The 17997-nt window shown below is 36.1% G+C and overlaps 3 protein-coding genes across 3 annotated transcripts in view; all 3 read left to right on the top strand.

The window, feature by feature from the left end:
• The first annotated feature begins 1572 nt into the window (after nucleotides 1-1572).
• LOC111390942 lies at nucleotides 1573-8686 on the top strand. Its single transcript, XM_023016070.1, has 5 exons — nucleotides 1573-1942; nucleotides 2399-4037; nucleotides 4527-5960; nucleotides 6849-7165; nucleotides 8104-8686. Exons 1-5 carry the CDS (start codon nucleotides 1680-1682, stop codon nucleotides 8684-8686), a joined length of 4236 nt encoding a protein of 1411 aa, XP_022871838.1. The 5' UTR covers nucleotides 1573-1679.
• A 600-nt stretch (nucleotides 8687-9286) lies between these two features.
• Nucleotides 9287-12460, top strand: LOC111390932. The gene is made up of 3 exons (XM_023016060.1): nucleotides 9287-9584; nucleotides 10042-11680; nucleotides 12170-12460. The coding sequence occupies exons 1-3, from the start codon at nucleotides 9322-9324 to the stop codon at nucleotides 12458-12460; spliced, it is 2193 nt and encodes a 730-aa protein (XP_022871828.1). The 5' UTR covers nucleotides 9287-9321.
• A 1379-nt stretch (nucleotides 12461-13839) lies between these two features.
• Nucleotides 13840-17997, top strand: part of LOC111390924 (translocon-associated protein subunit alpha-like) — a 10180-nt gene continuing 6022 nt past the window's right edge. Inside the window, exons 1-7 of the mRNA XM_023016051.1 lie at nucleotides 13840-14066; nucleotides 15107-15268; nucleotides 15396-15446; nucleotides 15713-15801; nucleotides 16904-16981; nucleotides 17081-17284; nucleotides 17965-17991. Of these exons, the coding sequence (XP_022871819.1) occupies nucleotides 14006-14066; nucleotides 15107-15268; nucleotides 15396-15446; nucleotides 15713-15801; nucleotides 16904-16981; nucleotides 17081-17284; nucleotides 17965-17991 (672 nt within the window). The 5' untranslated portion in view covers nucleotides 13840-14005. The remainder of the gene's footprint in view (nucleotides 14067-15106; nucleotides 15269-15395; nucleotides 15447-15712; nucleotides 15802-16903; nucleotides 16982-17080; nucleotides 17285-17964; nucleotides 17992-17997) is intronic.

Here is a 17997-nt window from a genome sequence, read left to right as displayed (position 1 = left end):
TATATATATCGTCGAGCACCTTGACCCTCTTGTCCATTAAACTTCTTCACTTCGAAATATATTTTCCCTAGAGCAATATCATACGTACAATTTGATCTTCATAGCAAAAAAATAGTCTCTTGCCCACCATACTTAAGATAACTTGTGACTTTTGGGTGCTAGATGAGATAAGAGGAGTCATGAATGTTTGGAAAGGAGGGTTGGATTGACAGGCACGGGTAAAATGATTTTATTTTTCCTTTTCCAGCTTTTTAAATTTCTTGTTTTCATTTCTTTTTCTACTGTAACATTCAAAGATAAATATAAAATTGCATTTTTAACAAAATATTCGTTGATTAACTAAAGTCAAAATTTTAGTGCTATTAAAATGAAAAGTTGATAACGGAAGTGCTCATCTTTATAGGTTAAGGGTAATTGACACAAAACGTCCTTACCTTTCAAGTCTATTATGGAAAACGTCCCTACCTTTCATTTTTTGGCATTTTTGCCCTCATTTCAACCTTTCTTTGCGCTGGACGTCCTTCCGTCCATATTCCGTCAGTTTTTCCGTTAATTAAAGGGTAATTGGCACAAAAAGTCCCTACCTTTTAAGTCTATTGTGGAAAACGTCCCTACCTTTCATTTTTTGACATTTTTGCCCTCATTTCAACCTTTCTTTGCGCTGGACGTCCTTCCGTCCATATTCCGTCAATTTTTTCGTTAATTAAATACAAAAATACATTTTTCTTTCCATAAACAAGGGTAAAATTGTCCTCACCCACTTCACCATTTTTTCCCGCCATCAACTTAGTCCATAAGTAACAGTAGCAGTAACATGAATTTGAAAATACTTTAAACGATTAAGTTAAATAAAGAAAAAATATCGTGAACACATTATATTTCACAATTCCACAACTACTGTTGCTGTCATCTTGTGTCACTGAAAAATTTTAGAAAAACATATTAAATGGGTAGTCAATTTATAATGAGCCAAAATGGTGAATGGCTCTTTTTGGCTCAATGGAGAAGATGAATGACTCATTTTAAATTGACTCATTATAAATTGACTACCCATTGAATATGTCTTTCTAAATTTTTCTAGTGACACAAGATGACAGCAACAGTAGTTGTGGAATTGTGAAATATAATGTGTTCACGATATTTTTTCTTTATTTAACTTAATCATTTAAAGTATTTTCAGATTCATGTTGCTGCTACTGTTACTTATGGACTAAGTTGATGGCGGGAAAAAGTGATGAAGTGGGTGAGGACAATTTTACCCTTGTTTATGGAAAGAAAAAGATATTTTTGTATTTAATTAACGAAAAAACTGAAGGAATATGAACGGAAGGACGTCCAGCGCAAAGAAAGGTTGAAATGAAGGCAAAAATACCAAAAAATGAAAGGTAGGGACGTTTTTCACAATAGACTTGAAAGGTAGGGACGTTTTGTGCCAATTACCCATAGGTTAATGACCAAAGTGCTATACGTGTCCAAAGTTGGAGACTGTCTTGCTGCTATTTTTCCTTTTTATTTTTTAATGTCTTTAGGCATTAAAAAGAAAAAGGAAAATTGGAAAAACATACGGGCCAATGCTAGCCGATTGGTGAACGGTCTGTTCTATCCAGCCTCGACGTCCCACGTTAAAACCCTAAACCCTTTAACTGTAGTCTTCCTCTAACGACTGCGTTTTTCCAGCAATGGCGGATTACAATTCGACCTTAGAATCTTCATCGACGAACAAGATGAAGAACGGAAAGAAGAAAAGAAAGCAAAAAAGTACTGAAATTAATGAACTAGAAAAAGAAGCACAAGAACATAGTGGAGGTCCTTCGAAAATTCCACGCATCGATAAGTCCGAGGGAGAAATCGTAGAAACAAACACGAAGCTCGAAGATTTTTCTCCATGGAGGAATCTGCAGCTAATTTTATTCCTCCAGAACGAAGACATCGACCTTCTAAAGTACGTAATATGTGTTTGCAGTAATTGCTGAATTTTTTTGTTGCTTTTTTGTTGTATATATGATCATAATGAGTCTAGAATTGAGGTGGAAGTTAATTATTGAGGTTTAGGTTTGATTTGGGAGAGATTTTGGAAAACGATATGGAGGAAAAAATAGTGTGTTTGAAAGTGTAAGATAATTTTTTTTATTTTATTTTTTTTTAAATTTCTTAAAATTGGCATCTTTCTTGCAGGGCAATCTGAAATTTGAGCTGAAAATTTTGCTTCCCCGAACAAAATTGGAACTCGTTCCTCCTGTTTTGATTTTCACATTTAGTATTTGGAAATTTAGTTTTGTAAAATATATGTTTCGTTTCTCCCCATCAAAGTGTTTAATGTTTTTACTTACTTTTGTTTGTGAATATGTGCTTTTTGGGTATTTAATCCGTGTTTGATAGAAAAGACAATATGATGCAGGAAGGTTGATTTGGCATTCAGTTATGTGAATTCGATAACTGATGAAGCAGTGGATGATATTGTTCAATGCCCTGAGACGATTAATAGTTGTAGAGTGTTAGTTTTTATGAACAACTGGGTACAATCAGTCTTGATTTCATCAGAGAAGAAAATGAGGCAGGAAGGAAACAAAGCTGAGTATGAAGTTTCCTCAGCGTTGTGTTTGGATATCAGAGGCTGGAAAATTTTGAAATTCTGTTTGGAGAAGTCGCAGAATCTACATGTTTCACTGACCTTTTCTAGAGACTTATTATGGGTTATTCATTGCGTAGCAAGGGATATGTTATCTCATATAAATTATCTAACCTCATGTTGCGAGGTGGCACTTTCTTGTGAGCAATTGGAATTTTATGACACTGTGCTGAATTGTATCTCATCAATCTTCTCATCCCATGGTGGATTTTCAAATGAAAATCTGGGTATATGGATTTCGGTCATGAATATGGTGCTAGACCTTGCCTTAAGGCTTGTTAAAGACGAGCTTGATAATTGTAAGGCGGGCAACTTATTCATGCAATTACCTTGTAGCCTACTGGAGCCATTTGCGAAGTTCTTGAGGGTCCATCCTATGCGCAAAAATGGTTTTCTTGATTTCATAGATAAACTTCTGGAGCCTCTGTTGCACTTGTTGGTTGTGCTGCATTCTGATTTTGTTGGCAGTAATTCTGAATGCAGAATAAATCTATCTAAGTTGGCTGAAGAAGTGTTAGCTCAGGGGCTCTTCCACCCAGCTCGCATTGATGGGTTTCTATGTTTACAAAGTACTGGTAGATATAAAAGTTCATATGATGGTGCATTAAGTGAGGAAAAATCGGTCAACAGAAGTTATCACAGACACCTGTTTGATAAACTGGAGAAGATTGCAGCAAATAAGAATGAATATGCATTAGGCGGTCTAGGACAGCTGCTTCACTTGTTTGTTAATTCGGTCACTAAGCAAAAGGGAACTTCAGTCAGCAGAGGAGGGTCTGGGGGCTCGGAAATCAGTTCAACCAATAATTTGCCTGAAAACTTTTCCCTAACCAGAATGGTTATTTCAGAACACAGGCCCAGCTCTAATGGTTTGGACGCTGAAATGCGGAAGTCAGTTTTTGAATTTTTTGTACACATCATGGAACCTCTAATAACAGACGTTAATAAATATCTTCATGTTGATGGGGAACTTGGATCTATGTTAATGAATGTTTCGTGCATGGTAAGAGCCATTAATAATTTGCTTGCCTGCATTGTTCATGAAAAGGTGTATGTAAGAACAGAAGACACCTCTGAAGGGGCTTCCATTATGTTTCTGAGGTTACTTTATGATTTGTTGGTGTCATTTTCTGCCAAAATTAATGATGTAAGTACTTTTGGCTCAGAGAAAAGTTCACATGGAGAAGTCTTGATTTCAACAAGAAAGGAGATTATTGTGTCTGTACATCATTTATTAGATATCGAGTACAAAGTTGTGGATGATGATCTTGAGAGCTTATGGACTATGATTTTTTCCTCTGTAGCCTGTAGCAATAGTTCGATAGATGTGCTGGATCAGTCTGTGTTGTCTACTGAGATTCTGAGTCTTGGTTGCAGGCTGGTTGATCTTTACAGCGAACTTCGGCAGGTTAGTGTGCATTTTATACATATTACTGGCAGTCAACTTGGCTGACCCAAAGCGTGCTCATTTGTCCCATTTTTATTAGGATTGCGAACTAGCTGAATATCACTTGGCTAAATATGGGCCAATCTAGACCTGAAATATATGCATTCCAACCTCAGCCTAATAGGCTCAACCAATTTGTTCCGGCTCATTTAAATAACAATAATGAACTATTTTCAAATATATCTTCTACATATCACTTTTGCCTCTTTGGGAGGATTAACATCTTGCTGCTCGTTTTCTGCAGTCTTTGGTTTCAACTGTATCTTCTACTTAGATAACAAATGTCAATAACAAAAAAATTATCTTTGCTTCTTGGAAAATAAGCAAAATAGAAATTGGAAGCAATTTTCTTTGCCTATGATATTTTTTTTATTGCATTTTGTCTTGGTTTCTATGATTTGTATTTATTTTGGAGTCAAAATCCTGATTTTATTTATTGAATTAGTGTAGGTGAATAGTTCTATATTTGCACTGTGTAGAGCAGTTCGGCATTTTGTATCACTTCTTGGGGACAATAAAGCACGAACAAGTTCGCATGCTTATTCTTCGTACCCAAATTCTTTGAGCATGATGTTATGTTCTCCAGAATTTAGGCTCTCTCTCAGCAAAGCTGTCGAGTCAATACCAGAAGGGCAAGCAAGTGGATGTATTCGGCAGTTGAGTTCAGATGTTATGGAATCGCTGCAGTGGATGAAAGTTGACTGTCAGCTGGCCAGTGAAGATGAACTTACAAAGTCAAGTCCAAGTAGATGTGACTTGCTGCACTTCAAACTGCAAGCAGAACTCATAGGAAGGGCTTTGTCTGAAGTATATAGCATAATTGTAGACTCAATAACAGTCAGTTCTGGCAATAGTTATCTGGTCGGTGTTTCTGTGAAAAATTTGATAGAAAATTGTCGCCTGAGTTTGAGTTGCCTAGTTTCGTTACAACCAGATAATATTAAAGAATTCTCCAATTTATTTAATAGAAGAAGTTCAAAGAAGAGAGATGGCTGTGAGAACATATCCATGTGTTGGATTCTAGTGTTCTACTTCCGTTTGTATTTGTCCTGCAGAAGCTTATTACGACAAGCAATTAGCTGTATGCCTCCTGATGCATCAAAAAGGATGTCAGGAGAAATAGGTGATTCATTTTTATCTCACACTGGAAGGGATTGGTTGGAGGCAACTGGCTCTGTTGATGAAGGATATTTTTCTTGGATTCTTCAGCCTTCTGCTTCTCTTCTTAATGTCATACATTCTATTTTAGATGTTTATCTTCAAGGCACTGGCATAGTTTGTCCACCTCTGGTCTTTGTGTTAAATACCATGGCTTTTCAGCGGCTTACCGATTTGAATAAGCTGATAAAATCCTCAGAATATATGCTTCTGTGGAATAGAACTCGGGGTCAGCAACAATTGAAGGATGGTGCTCAGTTCTCTTTATACGGTAAGAAAATTAAAAGATGGAAAAGGTACCTGTCAGATTTCAGAGAAGAAGCGGGAGGTCTAACCAAAATCATGATGAAACTTCTCTTGTCAATGGTTACGGTCCATGTACCTGCTCCCTCGTTTGATGATGGAATTAATGGGGACATCTGGATCCAAACTCTGCTTAAAAGTGACACACACAGTTTTGCTATAGGCTCCATGGATGAAAAGTTATTGCCATCTACACTGTTGTGGAGCTTTTGCAGAACTGTTGATATTTGGTGCACTCATGCTACCAAGAAGGATTTGAAGAAGTTTCTTGCACTTCTAATTCAGGCATATCTTTCCTGTGTCACTGATCGTGAAGGCGAATCTCGAAAGTGTAACATTGACAAGCCTGGCCACCTGAAGAAAGTCACTGCACATCACATTGCGCTGGAGTTTCTAAGCAACACAATGTCATATGAACAAAGTGTAAGATAGCTTTTAGAATCATTTCATTTTCTTGTCCAATTGGCACACCCTTTATTCTCTCTTTCTGTCCTAAATCTTAACTTCCTGCTTGGACATGGTTCAACAGCTGCATATGCATCATTCATATAGCTTCTTATAATTTATGTCATATTATTCATGTTAGAACTACATGCATACACACTTATATACAATGACTATACTATATGCATATAAGATGATCGAAGGTAACCTCTAAAATAAATTGGGAAATGGGTCTCTAATCTAAAATTTATATTGTTTCAAGGTCAATAGGGGCGATCAAATGTTTTAGGGCAAGATGCATAAAAGAAATTTAATTCCAACCTACTAGTTCATGGCTATTATAGCGCGGAGGAAGTTACCAAAAAAATTACTCATTCAGAAGTGGCTTGATGGAATGAAGAGTGAGAGGCCGAACAGAGTTAACTTGGGTGTTTGTTCATCATCTATTCCAAAAATAATTCAGTTATTAAATACTATATCAAAATGGATCTTTCAAGTGCTTGACATTTGGTAGTTCAAGTCTTATAGGATAGTTTACGTCACGTGAAGAGAGGATCTACATTGGACTTAACTGCTCATTATTTTATATCTTCTCCTATGGGCCAGTGGGGGCAAACTCAGGCATTTACAAATTATCTTTATTCTGTAATCTTTTGTGGGCTAAGCGGGGCCAGTGGGTGATTGTCCCCACTGCTTGGACCCACACTGTAAATCTGCTCCTGATCCTACTTTGTGTTACATACTCTTTCACTCACCACTCCTCTTATACCCTTAGTTGTTTGTACATTCACCTTGCCATGTCATTGTTGAACTGGGATTATAAAGGATTTGTGTTTCATGATATGTTCTCACAGTCTACCATTGTAGTTTGTCCGCAGGTATATGGCATCCAGGTATTGCCAGATCTTGCAGAAGTCAGCGTCATCTATGTTTGCTTCTACTAAAGTTGATCTAAGTTCATCACCTGATTGGATGGAGGTTATATGTGCAGTTGAAAATGCATCCAATGTGCAGAATGGTGATTCATTGTGGACAGGATCAAATAGAGATCCTGCTCAAAAAGGAACTAATATTGAATTTGCAAAATGCCGGCATTTGCTCAAGCTTTTAAATTGGATGCCAAAAGAATATATGAGTTCGAGATCCACTTCATTGTACATTACTTGCATTCTGAACCTTGAGAGGTATTTTATTGCCTCAAATGTTCTTGTTTTCATTTTCTAACTTGCAAAACGGCGTGCTGCCTGTTGTGTATCTATGTTTTCTCTGGCATTTGAACAACTTCTTTGTTTTTAGAAGTGAAAGGTATATTATCCTTGAGTTTTTGAAATGTTGACTTTTAACTTGCAAAAAGCTGAAATATTGGTTTGACTGCCAGAAAAATTCTCATGATGTCATATTGAGACATTTTCCGCATTAAATTTTATTTTTTTTTAATTTTTTTTTTATCTCTCTGTCTCTTAGGAGGGAGAGGGGTAATTGGGAATTAGGTTCTTTCATGATGAAACCCATTAGATTATTAGACTTTAAATTTGAGTATTATTTTTGCTGAATAAATTTACTCTAAGCTCAGTGTAATGTTAAAGATCTCGAATTTGCTGAGGGGGTGGAAAAATTACAGTGTATAAACACTGGAAATGGGGAAAGATATGGAGATTCTTCAAGTTAAGATCTCACAGTTTATGTTCAAATGGTGAAAACTATTTCTTCCTGCTTTTCCATTATATCCATACTAAACAATTGCAATGAAGGCCAACGTTATCTTTTCACGTCTGAAATTTTGCACTTATACTGGGGTAAAGTAAGCAAATGTCAATGTCTTAACACTAGATATAACTGTTGGTAATTTGAAATCAAGCTCAAATGACGGGATGGATCTCAATTTTAGTACCTCATTATTATATTAGAGCTAGAGATCAGGCCTCAGCTTGACCATGGAAGTTTCAGATATAGAGATGTACTGAGACTTGATCCCGTTACACCAATTGAGTGTCAACTTGGACACCACAGTTAGGACATGACTATACATGGTTAACCTCTCAATTATAGTTTTCTGCCAAGTGTGCTCCTCGTGAATTCTTGATGCAAGTTTCACAGGTTAAATTGAACCTATACATTTCAGGCTTCTGGTTGGCAGCTTGTTAGGCTGGCATGGTTTGTTATGCTCCTGCGATGCTCTTGAGATCCTCAGATTGTTTGTATCCTGTCGAAGGGTTCTTAAGAATCTAATCATGGCATCTTGTGAAGAGAATATGGAAGGTCGTCAATCTTCAGTTGCTAGCAAATTCTCAGAGAACTCGTTTCCTCTGTTTTGGCTTTCTAAGTCATTGTCAGCAGTCATGGGATTTCAACATGCATTTCCAGACAATATTGCTTTTGAAGCAAAAAATGCATTTTTTTCCTTGATGGATCACACATCTTATGTGTTTTTGACAGTGTGTAAAGATCATTACTCCCTTGTTACGTCTACGAAGCTTTGTAAAGCTAAGAAAAGCTCAGATGGTGGCCTTGAGGAGTATGATCAGAAGGCATACAACAATCTCCAGTTGGACCCCCCTCTGAATGTAGATGCATGGGGAAGTGTTGTGCAGGTAGCTGAGACATTAAAAGAACAAATGCAAAACTCACTTGTCACTTTCAACGAAGCTTTACTTGACAAGAAAGTAGGGATTTCACGTAACTTTATTGAGTTGAATAAGTTATAATATGGACGGAAGGACGTCCAGCGCAAAGAAAGGTTGAAATGAGGGCAAAAATGTCAAAAAATGAAAGGTAGGGACATTTTTCACAATAGACTTGAAAGGTATGGACGTTTTGTGCCAATTACCCATAGGTTAATGACCAAAGTGCTATACGAGTCCAAAGTTGGAGACTGTCTTGCTGCTATTTTTCCTTTTTATTTTTTAATGTCTTTAGGCATTAAAAAGAAAAAGGAAAATTGGAAAAACATACGGGCCAATGCTAGCCGATTGGTGAACGGTCTGTTCTATCCAGCCTCGACGTCCCACGTTAAAACCCTAAACCCTTTAACTGTAGTCTTCCTCTAACGTCCCACGTTAAAACCCTAAACCCTTTAACTGTAGTCTTCCTCTAACGTCCCACGTTAAAACCCTAAACCCTTTAACTGTAGTCTTCCTCTAACGTCCCACGTTAAAACCCTAAACCCTTTAACTGTAGTCTTCCTCTAACGTCCCACGTTAAAACCCTAAACCCTTTAACTGTAGTCTTCCTCTAACGTCCCACGTTAAAACCCTAAACCCTTTAACTGTAGTCTTCCTCTAACGTCCCACGTTAAAACCCTAAACCCTAGTCTTCCTCTAACGACTGCGTTTTTCCAGCAATGGCGGATTACAATTCGACCTTAGAATCTTCATCGACGAACAAGATGAAGAACGGAAAGAAGAAAAGAAAGCAAAAAAGTACTGAAATTAATGAACTAGAAAAAGAAGCACAAGAACATAGTGGAGGTCCTTCGAAAATTCCACGCATCGATAAGTCCGAGGGAGAAATCGTAGAAACAAACACGAAGCTCGAAGATTTTTCTCCATGGAGGAATCTGCAGCTAATTTTATTCCTCCAGAACGAAGACATCGACCTTCTAAAGTACGTAATATGTGTTTGCAGTAATTGCTGAATTTTTTTGTTGCTTTTTTGTTGTATATATGATCATAATGAGTCTAGAATTGAGGTGGAAGTTAATTATTGAGGTTTAGGCTTGATTTGGGAGAGATTTTGGAAAACGATATGGAGGAAAAAATAGTGTGTTTGAAAGTGTAAGATAATTTTTTTTATTTTTATTTTTTTTTAAATTTCTTAAAATTGGCATCTTTCTTGCAGGGCAATCTGAAATTTGAGCTGAAAATTTTGCTTCCCCGAACAAAATTGGAACTCGTTCCTCCTGTTTTGATTTTCACATTTAGTATTTGGAAATTTAGTTTTGTAAAATATATGTTTCGTTTCTCCCCATCAAAGTGTTTAATGTTTTTACTTACTTTTGTTTGTGAATATGTGCTTTTTGGGTATTTAATCCGTGTTTGATAGAAAAGACAATATGATGCAGGAAGGTTGATTTGGCATTCAGTTATGTGAATTCGATAACTGATGAAGCAGTGGATGATATTGGTCAATGCCCTGAGACGATTAATAGTTGTAGAGTGTTAGTTTTTATGAACAACTGGGTACAATCAGTCTTGATTTCATCAGAGAAGAAAATGAGGCAGGAAGGAAACAAAGCTGAGTATGAAGTTTCCTCAGCGTTGTGTTTGGATATCAGAGGCTGGAAAATTTTGAAATTCTGTTTGGAGAAGTCGCAGAATCTACATGTTTCACTGACCTTTTCTAGAGACTTATTATGGGTTATTCATTGCGTAGCAAGGGATATGTTATCTCATATAAATTATCTAACCTCATGTTGCGAGGTGGCACTTTCTTGTGAGCAATTGGAATTTTATGACACTGTGCTGAATTGTATCTCATCAATCTTCTCATCCCATGGTGGATTTTCAAATGAAAATCTGGGTATATGGATTTCGGTCATGAATATGGTGCTAGACCTTGCCTTAAGGCTTGTTAAAGACGAGCTTGATAATTGTAAGGCGGGCAACTTATTCATGCAATTACCTTGTAGCCTACTGGAGCCATTTGCGAAGTTCTTGAGGGTCCATCCTATGCGCAAAAATGGTTTTCTTGATTTCATAGATAAACTTCTGGAGCCTCTGTTGCACTTGTTGGTTGTGCTGCATTCTGATTTTGTTGGCAGTAATTCTGAATGCAGAATAAATCTATCTAAGTTGGCTGAAGAAGTGTTAGCTCAGGGGCTCTTCCACCCAGCTCGCATTGATGGGTTTCTATGTTTACAAAGTACTGGTAGATATAAAAGTTCATATGATGGTGCATTAAGTGAGGAAAAATCGGTCAACAGAAGTTATCACAGACACCTGTTTGATAAACTGGAGAAGATTGCAGCAAATAAGAATGAATATGCATTAGGCGGTCTAGGACAGCTGCTTCACTTGTTTGTTAATTCGGTCACTAAGCAAAAGGGAACTTCAGTCAGCAGAGGAGGGTCTGGGGGCTCGGAAATCAGTTCAACCAATAATTTGCCTGAAAACTTTTCCCTAACCAGAATGGTTATTTCAGAACACAGGCCCAGCTCTAATGGTTTGGACGCTGAAATGCGGAAGTCAGTTTTTGAATTTTTTGTACACATCATGGAACCTCTAATAACAGACGTTAATAAATATCTTCATGTTGATGGGGAACTTGGATCTATGTTAATGAATGTTTCGTGCATGGTAAGAGCCATTAATAATTTGCTTGCCTGCATTGTTCATGAAAAGGTGTATGTAAGAACAGAAGACACCTCTGAAGGGGCTTCCAGTATGTTTCTGAGGTTACTTTATGATTTGTTGGTGTCATTTTCTGCCAAAATTAATGATGTAAGTACTTTTGGCTCAGAGAAAAGTTCACATGGAGAAGTCTTGATTTCAACAAGAAAGGAGATTATTGTGTCTGTACATCATTTATTAGATATCGAGTACAAAGTTGTGGATGATGATCTTGAGAGCTTATGGACTATGATTTTTTCCTCTGTAGCCTGTAGCAATAGTTCGATAGATGTGCTGGATCAGTCTGTGTTGTCTTCTGAGATTCTGAGTCTTGGTTGCAGGCTGGTTGATCTTTACAGCGAACTTCGGCAGGTTAGTGTGCATTTTATACATATTACTGGCAGTCAACTTGGCTGACCCAAAGCGTGCTCATTTGTCCCATTTTTATTAGGATTGCGAACTAGCTGAATATCACTTGGCTAAATATGGGCCAATCTAGACCTGAAATATATGCATTCCAACCTCAGCCTAATAGGCTCAACCAATTTGGTCCGGCTCATTTAAATAACAATAATGAACTATTTTCAAATATATCTTCTACATATCACTTTTGCCTCTTTGGGAGGATTAACATCTTGCTGCTCGTTTTCTGCAGTCTTTGGTTTCAACTGTATCTTCTACTTAGATAACAAATGTCAATAACAAAAAAATTATCTTTGCTTCTTGGAAAATAAGCAAAATAGAAATTGGAAGCAATTTTCTTTGCCTATGATATTTTTTTTATTGCATTTTGTCTTGGTTTCTATGATTTGTATTTATTTTGGAGTCAAAATCCTGATTTTATTTATTGAATTAGTGTAGGTGAATAGTTCTATATTTGCACTGTGTAGAGCAGTTCGGCATTTTGTATCACTTCTTGGGGACAATAAAGCACGAACAAGTTCGCATGCTTATTCTTCGTACCCAAATTCTTTGAGCATGATGTTATGTTCTCCAGAATTTAGGCTCTCTCTCAGCAAAGCTGTCGAGTCAATACCAGAAGGGCAAGCAAGTGGATGTTTTCGGCAGTTGAGTTCAGATGTTATGGAATCGCTGCAGTGGATGAAAGTTGACTGTCAGCTGGCCAGTGAAGATGAACTTACANTTAAATGACTATCGTTTAGTCGAGGCCCACAAGAGAACCATGGGTCCTAATGGGGGCACCACTGGTCTTTCTATTTGCCTTACGATGGCCGTTAACCATTGACCATCCTGGATTGTTCTTTACGAGCTGATAAGGTAGGTGGAGGGCACTACCGAATGTCAACGGCGAGAACTCCATGGGACTGCTGGGGGTTATATTGTTACATGACTTGGTGCAGAACTACTATGTTTTTTGCACCCATGTTTGGGCTCCATTAGTTTAAATTTAAATTATGATGAAAGGAATAGTAATTTTTTGTAGTGTGGTTAAAAATGAAGGAAATTTTTTTAAATTTACGTGCAATATTACTTTATTGGAGAATGTATGGTTGATAAGAAGAGAGAGAAATAAATTTTAATTTAAGGTTATAGTATTATGTTACTGTTTGACAAATCTTGAATTTTGTAGTTTTAGTGAGAAATAATTAATGCATTTGTAACCTCCTTTTAAATGTGTGGCCTCATTTAATTTTCTTGTATTTTTATAAAAAAAATTTAAGTATTTGAGAGCGTTCTCCACTCTTATTGCATCACTAGTTTTCCTTAATGAGTAAAATTTACTTTGATTATTACCCGAGTCAGAAGTATTAGTAAAGTGCTGTCCTATTGACATGCACATTACCTAATGGTTTATGCTCAAGCAACAAGGCCTTGTAACAGGATTTGGATCACCCGTTAATCTGATCAAAAAATTAGATCAAGGGCTCCTCTCGTGACACCTCGGTCCCCTATCCCCAGCCCTGATACTGTGGCAAGGCTCTTATCTAATAGCCTATGTTCGACAAATTTTAAATTATTCATTTTAAAAAAGGCAGTTATAGTTATGATCATATATATGACGTTGATTGAATTTAAATTATTTATAAATTAGTTGTCGATTGAGGCAAAATTATATATTTAGACGATTTTAACTTATTAATTCGATCGTGTAGTCATTTAATGTCTACGTTTTTCATTAGATGAGGATACAATATGTACAATGTGAAAAATTTGGGAACATAAATACCACATTTATGAAAGGTTGAGGACCTTGAACGAATTTACCCCAAATTTTACAAACACGAAGTTTTGCAATGAAGGTCCTCAATCTTTGTTCATTTATGCATTTAGATTTTTTATCCTTAACTTTGTTTGAGAATTACTTATAACCCTCCCAAACCTCTTCAAATGATACTTGAAGTCGTACCAATTACCTAGTAAAACTTCGTCCTTACTATTTGAGTTAAGTTTTAATTATTTTTATTTTTAACCTTCAATTAATTAACACATTTTTTTTTGTTAATGATCTTCTCTTTCAAATCTTCTGTTAGCGATTTTGTTGAATTTTTGTATTTGGGCCATCTTTTTTATGACCTCCTAATATATATTTTTTGTATGAAATTGTTAGCAAGATGAGATATAATTAATAAAATATTAAGACCACTGGGGAGCTTCATTCGTTACGTTGAATTCGGCCGAGTCCACAAACCATTAAAAAACCTCGTTTTCTCTCTATTGGAAGTCGAGAAAAAAAAAATGAAGTTTAGGGTTTTCGTTATTCTCGCTCTTCTCATTTTCTCTTCGTTGTTTCTACAAGGTATGACTATCGTAGATCTGATCCGTTTCATTTAGACTCTCTCAAACACTGCTTGAAATTAGGATTTTATTTTTTATTTTTTATTTTTTTTTACGTCAAATTTAATTGATATCCATGTAAATTTGCATCCTCATGCGTCAACAATTTTGAATCGAACTTGAATTTTTATGTTGTTCGGGTTTTAATTTGTTGTATTTCGTGAGATCGTGGTTCTACTTTATTGTCTGTTTTTTAAGTGAGCGAATTTGAGACACCTATCTATATGAATTGTGTTTGTTGGAATGTATCGTTTTCGAATTGTGTTTAGTTTTGTTAGATGAAATTGATTCCAGAATAAAACTTTTACTTTCTGAGAGAATCCGTGAAGAGAAAGAAAGATTTTTTTCCCTTTTAAAAAGTTATTATGATGTGAAATATACTATCGGTTTGCATGTCGAGTCAAAGATAATTACTCTTCAAAATGTAGTTCTTATGGAAACCAAGGTAAAGGTTGGAGCACACCGGATTAGATCATATAAAATAAGGTGGATAGATTTTTATTTTTTATTTTTTTATTTTTCCGTTCAGAAAAATGTTAATTATTCGTTTAATATAATGCAGAGCATGGATATTGGTTTAGACCAGATAGAAAATATGAAGTAAATGACATTATTAATTGAAAGATCAAATAATATTATCCATCCTGGTCAAATCTACCTCTTATGTCTATTACAATTTTATACTAAATATCTTATCTTGTTTAATCTGGTGCACCAAAGGGAACAAAGGGATTAATTATCTGCCATTTGGTCCATGTTTAAGTTAATCCAACTTATTTGTGACTCTGCGGTGCTTGTTATCTTTTCCTACTGTTATATTACTGTGCCATTTGCCTGCGGAGTTGCTTAATTAACTGGTGTGCAGGCATGTAACTTATGGATTCAGTTTCTTTCTGTTTTTTCCCTATTCTGAATGGTGTATTGGTTTCTTGGATGGATTCTCCATTAATTTATACATATTGTATCTGAAAGTTTGATCTCCACATTCCTTTTGTTTGATAGTTGCAAGAAGCAAATCAGAACCAGATCCGGATGTAGTTGAAAATGATGAAGGAGGAGATCTTGGGATTGTTGGGGAGGATGTTCAAGATTTTGGTGGTGGAAGTTTCAGTCCAGCTCTAGGAGTAGAAACAATATGTGTTTTCCCCAAAAACCCCTCTAAATGTGAGGGTTCACTATTATGCTATTTTACTTTTGTAGTATTGTTTTCTTCTCTCTCTCTCTCTGTTATTTTTTTTTTTTTAAAGCTTCCTATTCAAGAGATGCATCTCTAATAAGATTCCCTTTTCAGTGGTTGTGGCTGGGGAAGAAGGTGAACTTCTGGTTGGAATTAAGAATGAAGGTAGCACTTTGGTATTTGGCTGTATGACATTTTTTTTTTTTATTTGTTCAACATATGTAGTTAGTGATATTATTAGCCTTCAGCTTTCATTTTTTAATTCTGTATATTTTGTTAATAAATTTCTCTTTTAAGACATGCCCAAGTAATTGAAAGCATGTCTGTTTTTACTACGTGATATATCTATTATAGTTTATAATTTTTGTATTAGATACTGTCAAATATGTAGGTGGATAATTATCTTGTGACTTTTATGATACTAAAAACAGGGGAGTCAAGTATTAATGTTATTGCAATCCAGGCCACTGTCCATCTTCCCTTTGATCACCAGTATTTAGTTCAAAATCTTTCAGCTCAGGTATCTTCTGTTTAATTCTCTGTGCATTATGTCTCTGCACGTAACCATCCTTCTTTAATGCATTTTGTGGGTCAATAACGATATTTAGTTGTACAGATGATCTATTAATTCTATGCTCATCAATTTTGTGCCAAGAACTGTCTTCAATTTATATGCACAATGAATGAATATTTTTACCTGTGGCATTGTGTTTATGGGTGATAATTCTCCATACTTTGTGCTCCCAGCTAGCTGTAATTCTGTGGGGCCATTACAGATATTTCTGCAAGACTTGTTTTGGGAGTGATTTGGAACTTTTAATTTCAAGAGGAACTAATTGAAATTAAAGCCGCACGTATATCACTAAGAAAAGACGGCAACATGACCCTGATTTTTGTCTTAAAAGGTCTAGATTTATGAGAAATTAAGAATTTGTCATCTGGCCTGGAGATTATTGTTAATAGGACAAGCGTCATCAGTTGTACTTGTTGTTGGTTATTTATTTTGTAATTGTCATGTCAAGAAACGTTTCAACTTGGGCAAGGGTGGATAGTGGAGACAATTACCCACCTCAAGACACTCAGCTAGTGAATTAATCATAACCTCCTGCAAATTGCTATTCTCTGTTCCTCTTGAATTTTGATGTTTGGATTTGCAGCTGTTTTGTGGAGTGTTCATGAATTTTGTAATTTTCTGTAGCTAGGTCTTACATAGCCCTTGTTTGGCCACAATTATATAGCCCCCATTATAATGAGAATTTGGGGAATATGTATTTTGGAATAGTAATTTTTGGAGAATGTGTGGTTAAAAAAAAATGAAAAGTTTTGGGTTTACGTGTAATATTATTTTATTGAAGAATGTGTGATTAAAGAAGAAAGGAAAAATGAATTATAACTTTAATGGGGGCCAAACACGGGGATAATAATAGAGATAGAGAGGGACCCTGTAAGGAAGAGAATTGCACGCTGATGCTCTCTATGAACTTCTGAGCTTCAAATACTGCTTTATGCTATAAGCATCTTTCAATTCTGGAATGTGAATTGCCTATTGAATTTTAAACCACTTCTGTCTAATATGATTCTTGGATGACTTGTGATAGTAATGTCTTATTGCCATATTCTAGGCTTTTAACAATGCTTCAGTCCCTCCTGCTGCCCAAGCAACTTTTCCCTACATATTTGCTGTGAGCAAATTTTTACAGGCAAGTGTGGCCATGTGGTTAAAGTTCATTATTCAGGTTTACTCTGCTCCGTGTATCTGTAAATTCCATGCACTGGCCAATTTTTTCTTTATCTTGCAGAGTGGTGCATTTGATCTGGTTGGCACAATTGTGTACGAGATTGATCAGAATCCATACCAGAGCACGTTCTACAATGGAACAATTGAAGTTACTGAGGCAGGTGGCCTACTCAGTGTTGAGTCTGTTTTCCTGCTTTGCCTTGGAACTGCCCTTCTTGGTCTTCTTGGATTTTGGATACGTGGCCAGATAAAGAATTTCTCAAAGGTGACTGCATATTCCTGTGCTTATTTTATTTTACTTATTTATTTATTTATTTATTTATTTTTATTTAGTTCCCAATACTGTTACTCAATCTACCTAGTATACTTTATTGACGTAGTGGATGATGCATGTTTCTTCCTAGGCTTATTTTTATCCATCCGCTTTTGAGAAAGATCTATGCCCTTGTTTGCCTAAGCTTATATAATTGACTATAATTTGGTCAAACTTTATTTTTATCCACACATTACAACCTTTCACTACTTTTGAAACTCACATTCGTCAGAATCCATACCTTATAATTAATTACAAGTTGACAAAAGGAACTGTCAAAATCTTGTTGGTAGCGGATATATGGGGGCCTGCTTTGGCAGTGAGTATTGGCCAGAGATGATCACATCTAGTTTTTTGGGATTTAACAGTAAAACTGTCAAACTACGTTCAGTCTGAGTTCTACTTAGAGGACTGATCCAAGCCAGACTCGGAAAAATAATACAAAAAGGAGGAAGTATTATGTTTTTAACTCATCACCTTCTGGATATATTCTTCACTTGTTACTGTAGGCCCCATTAAAAAGATGAAAAATAACAAAATGAGAATTGGTTCATCACCATTCATTTAGCTAACTGAATTACAGACCTGATCTATTGTTTTAACTCCCTTCGTTTTTGCCTCCTGAAAATTAGAAAACAAAGAGGGCTCCCAAGGTGGAGGTTGGA

Source organism: Olea europaea, chromosome 3 (assembly GCF_002742605.1).
Source record: "Olea europaea var. sylvestris chromosome 3, O_europaea_v1, whole genome shotgun sequence".
NCBI lineage: Eukaryota > Viridiplantae > Streptophyta > Magnoliopsida > Lamiales > Oleaceae > Olea > Olea europaea.
The sequence above is the reverse complement of the archived record's forward strand: the minus strand, read 5'-3'. Positions and strand labels throughout refer to the sequence as shown.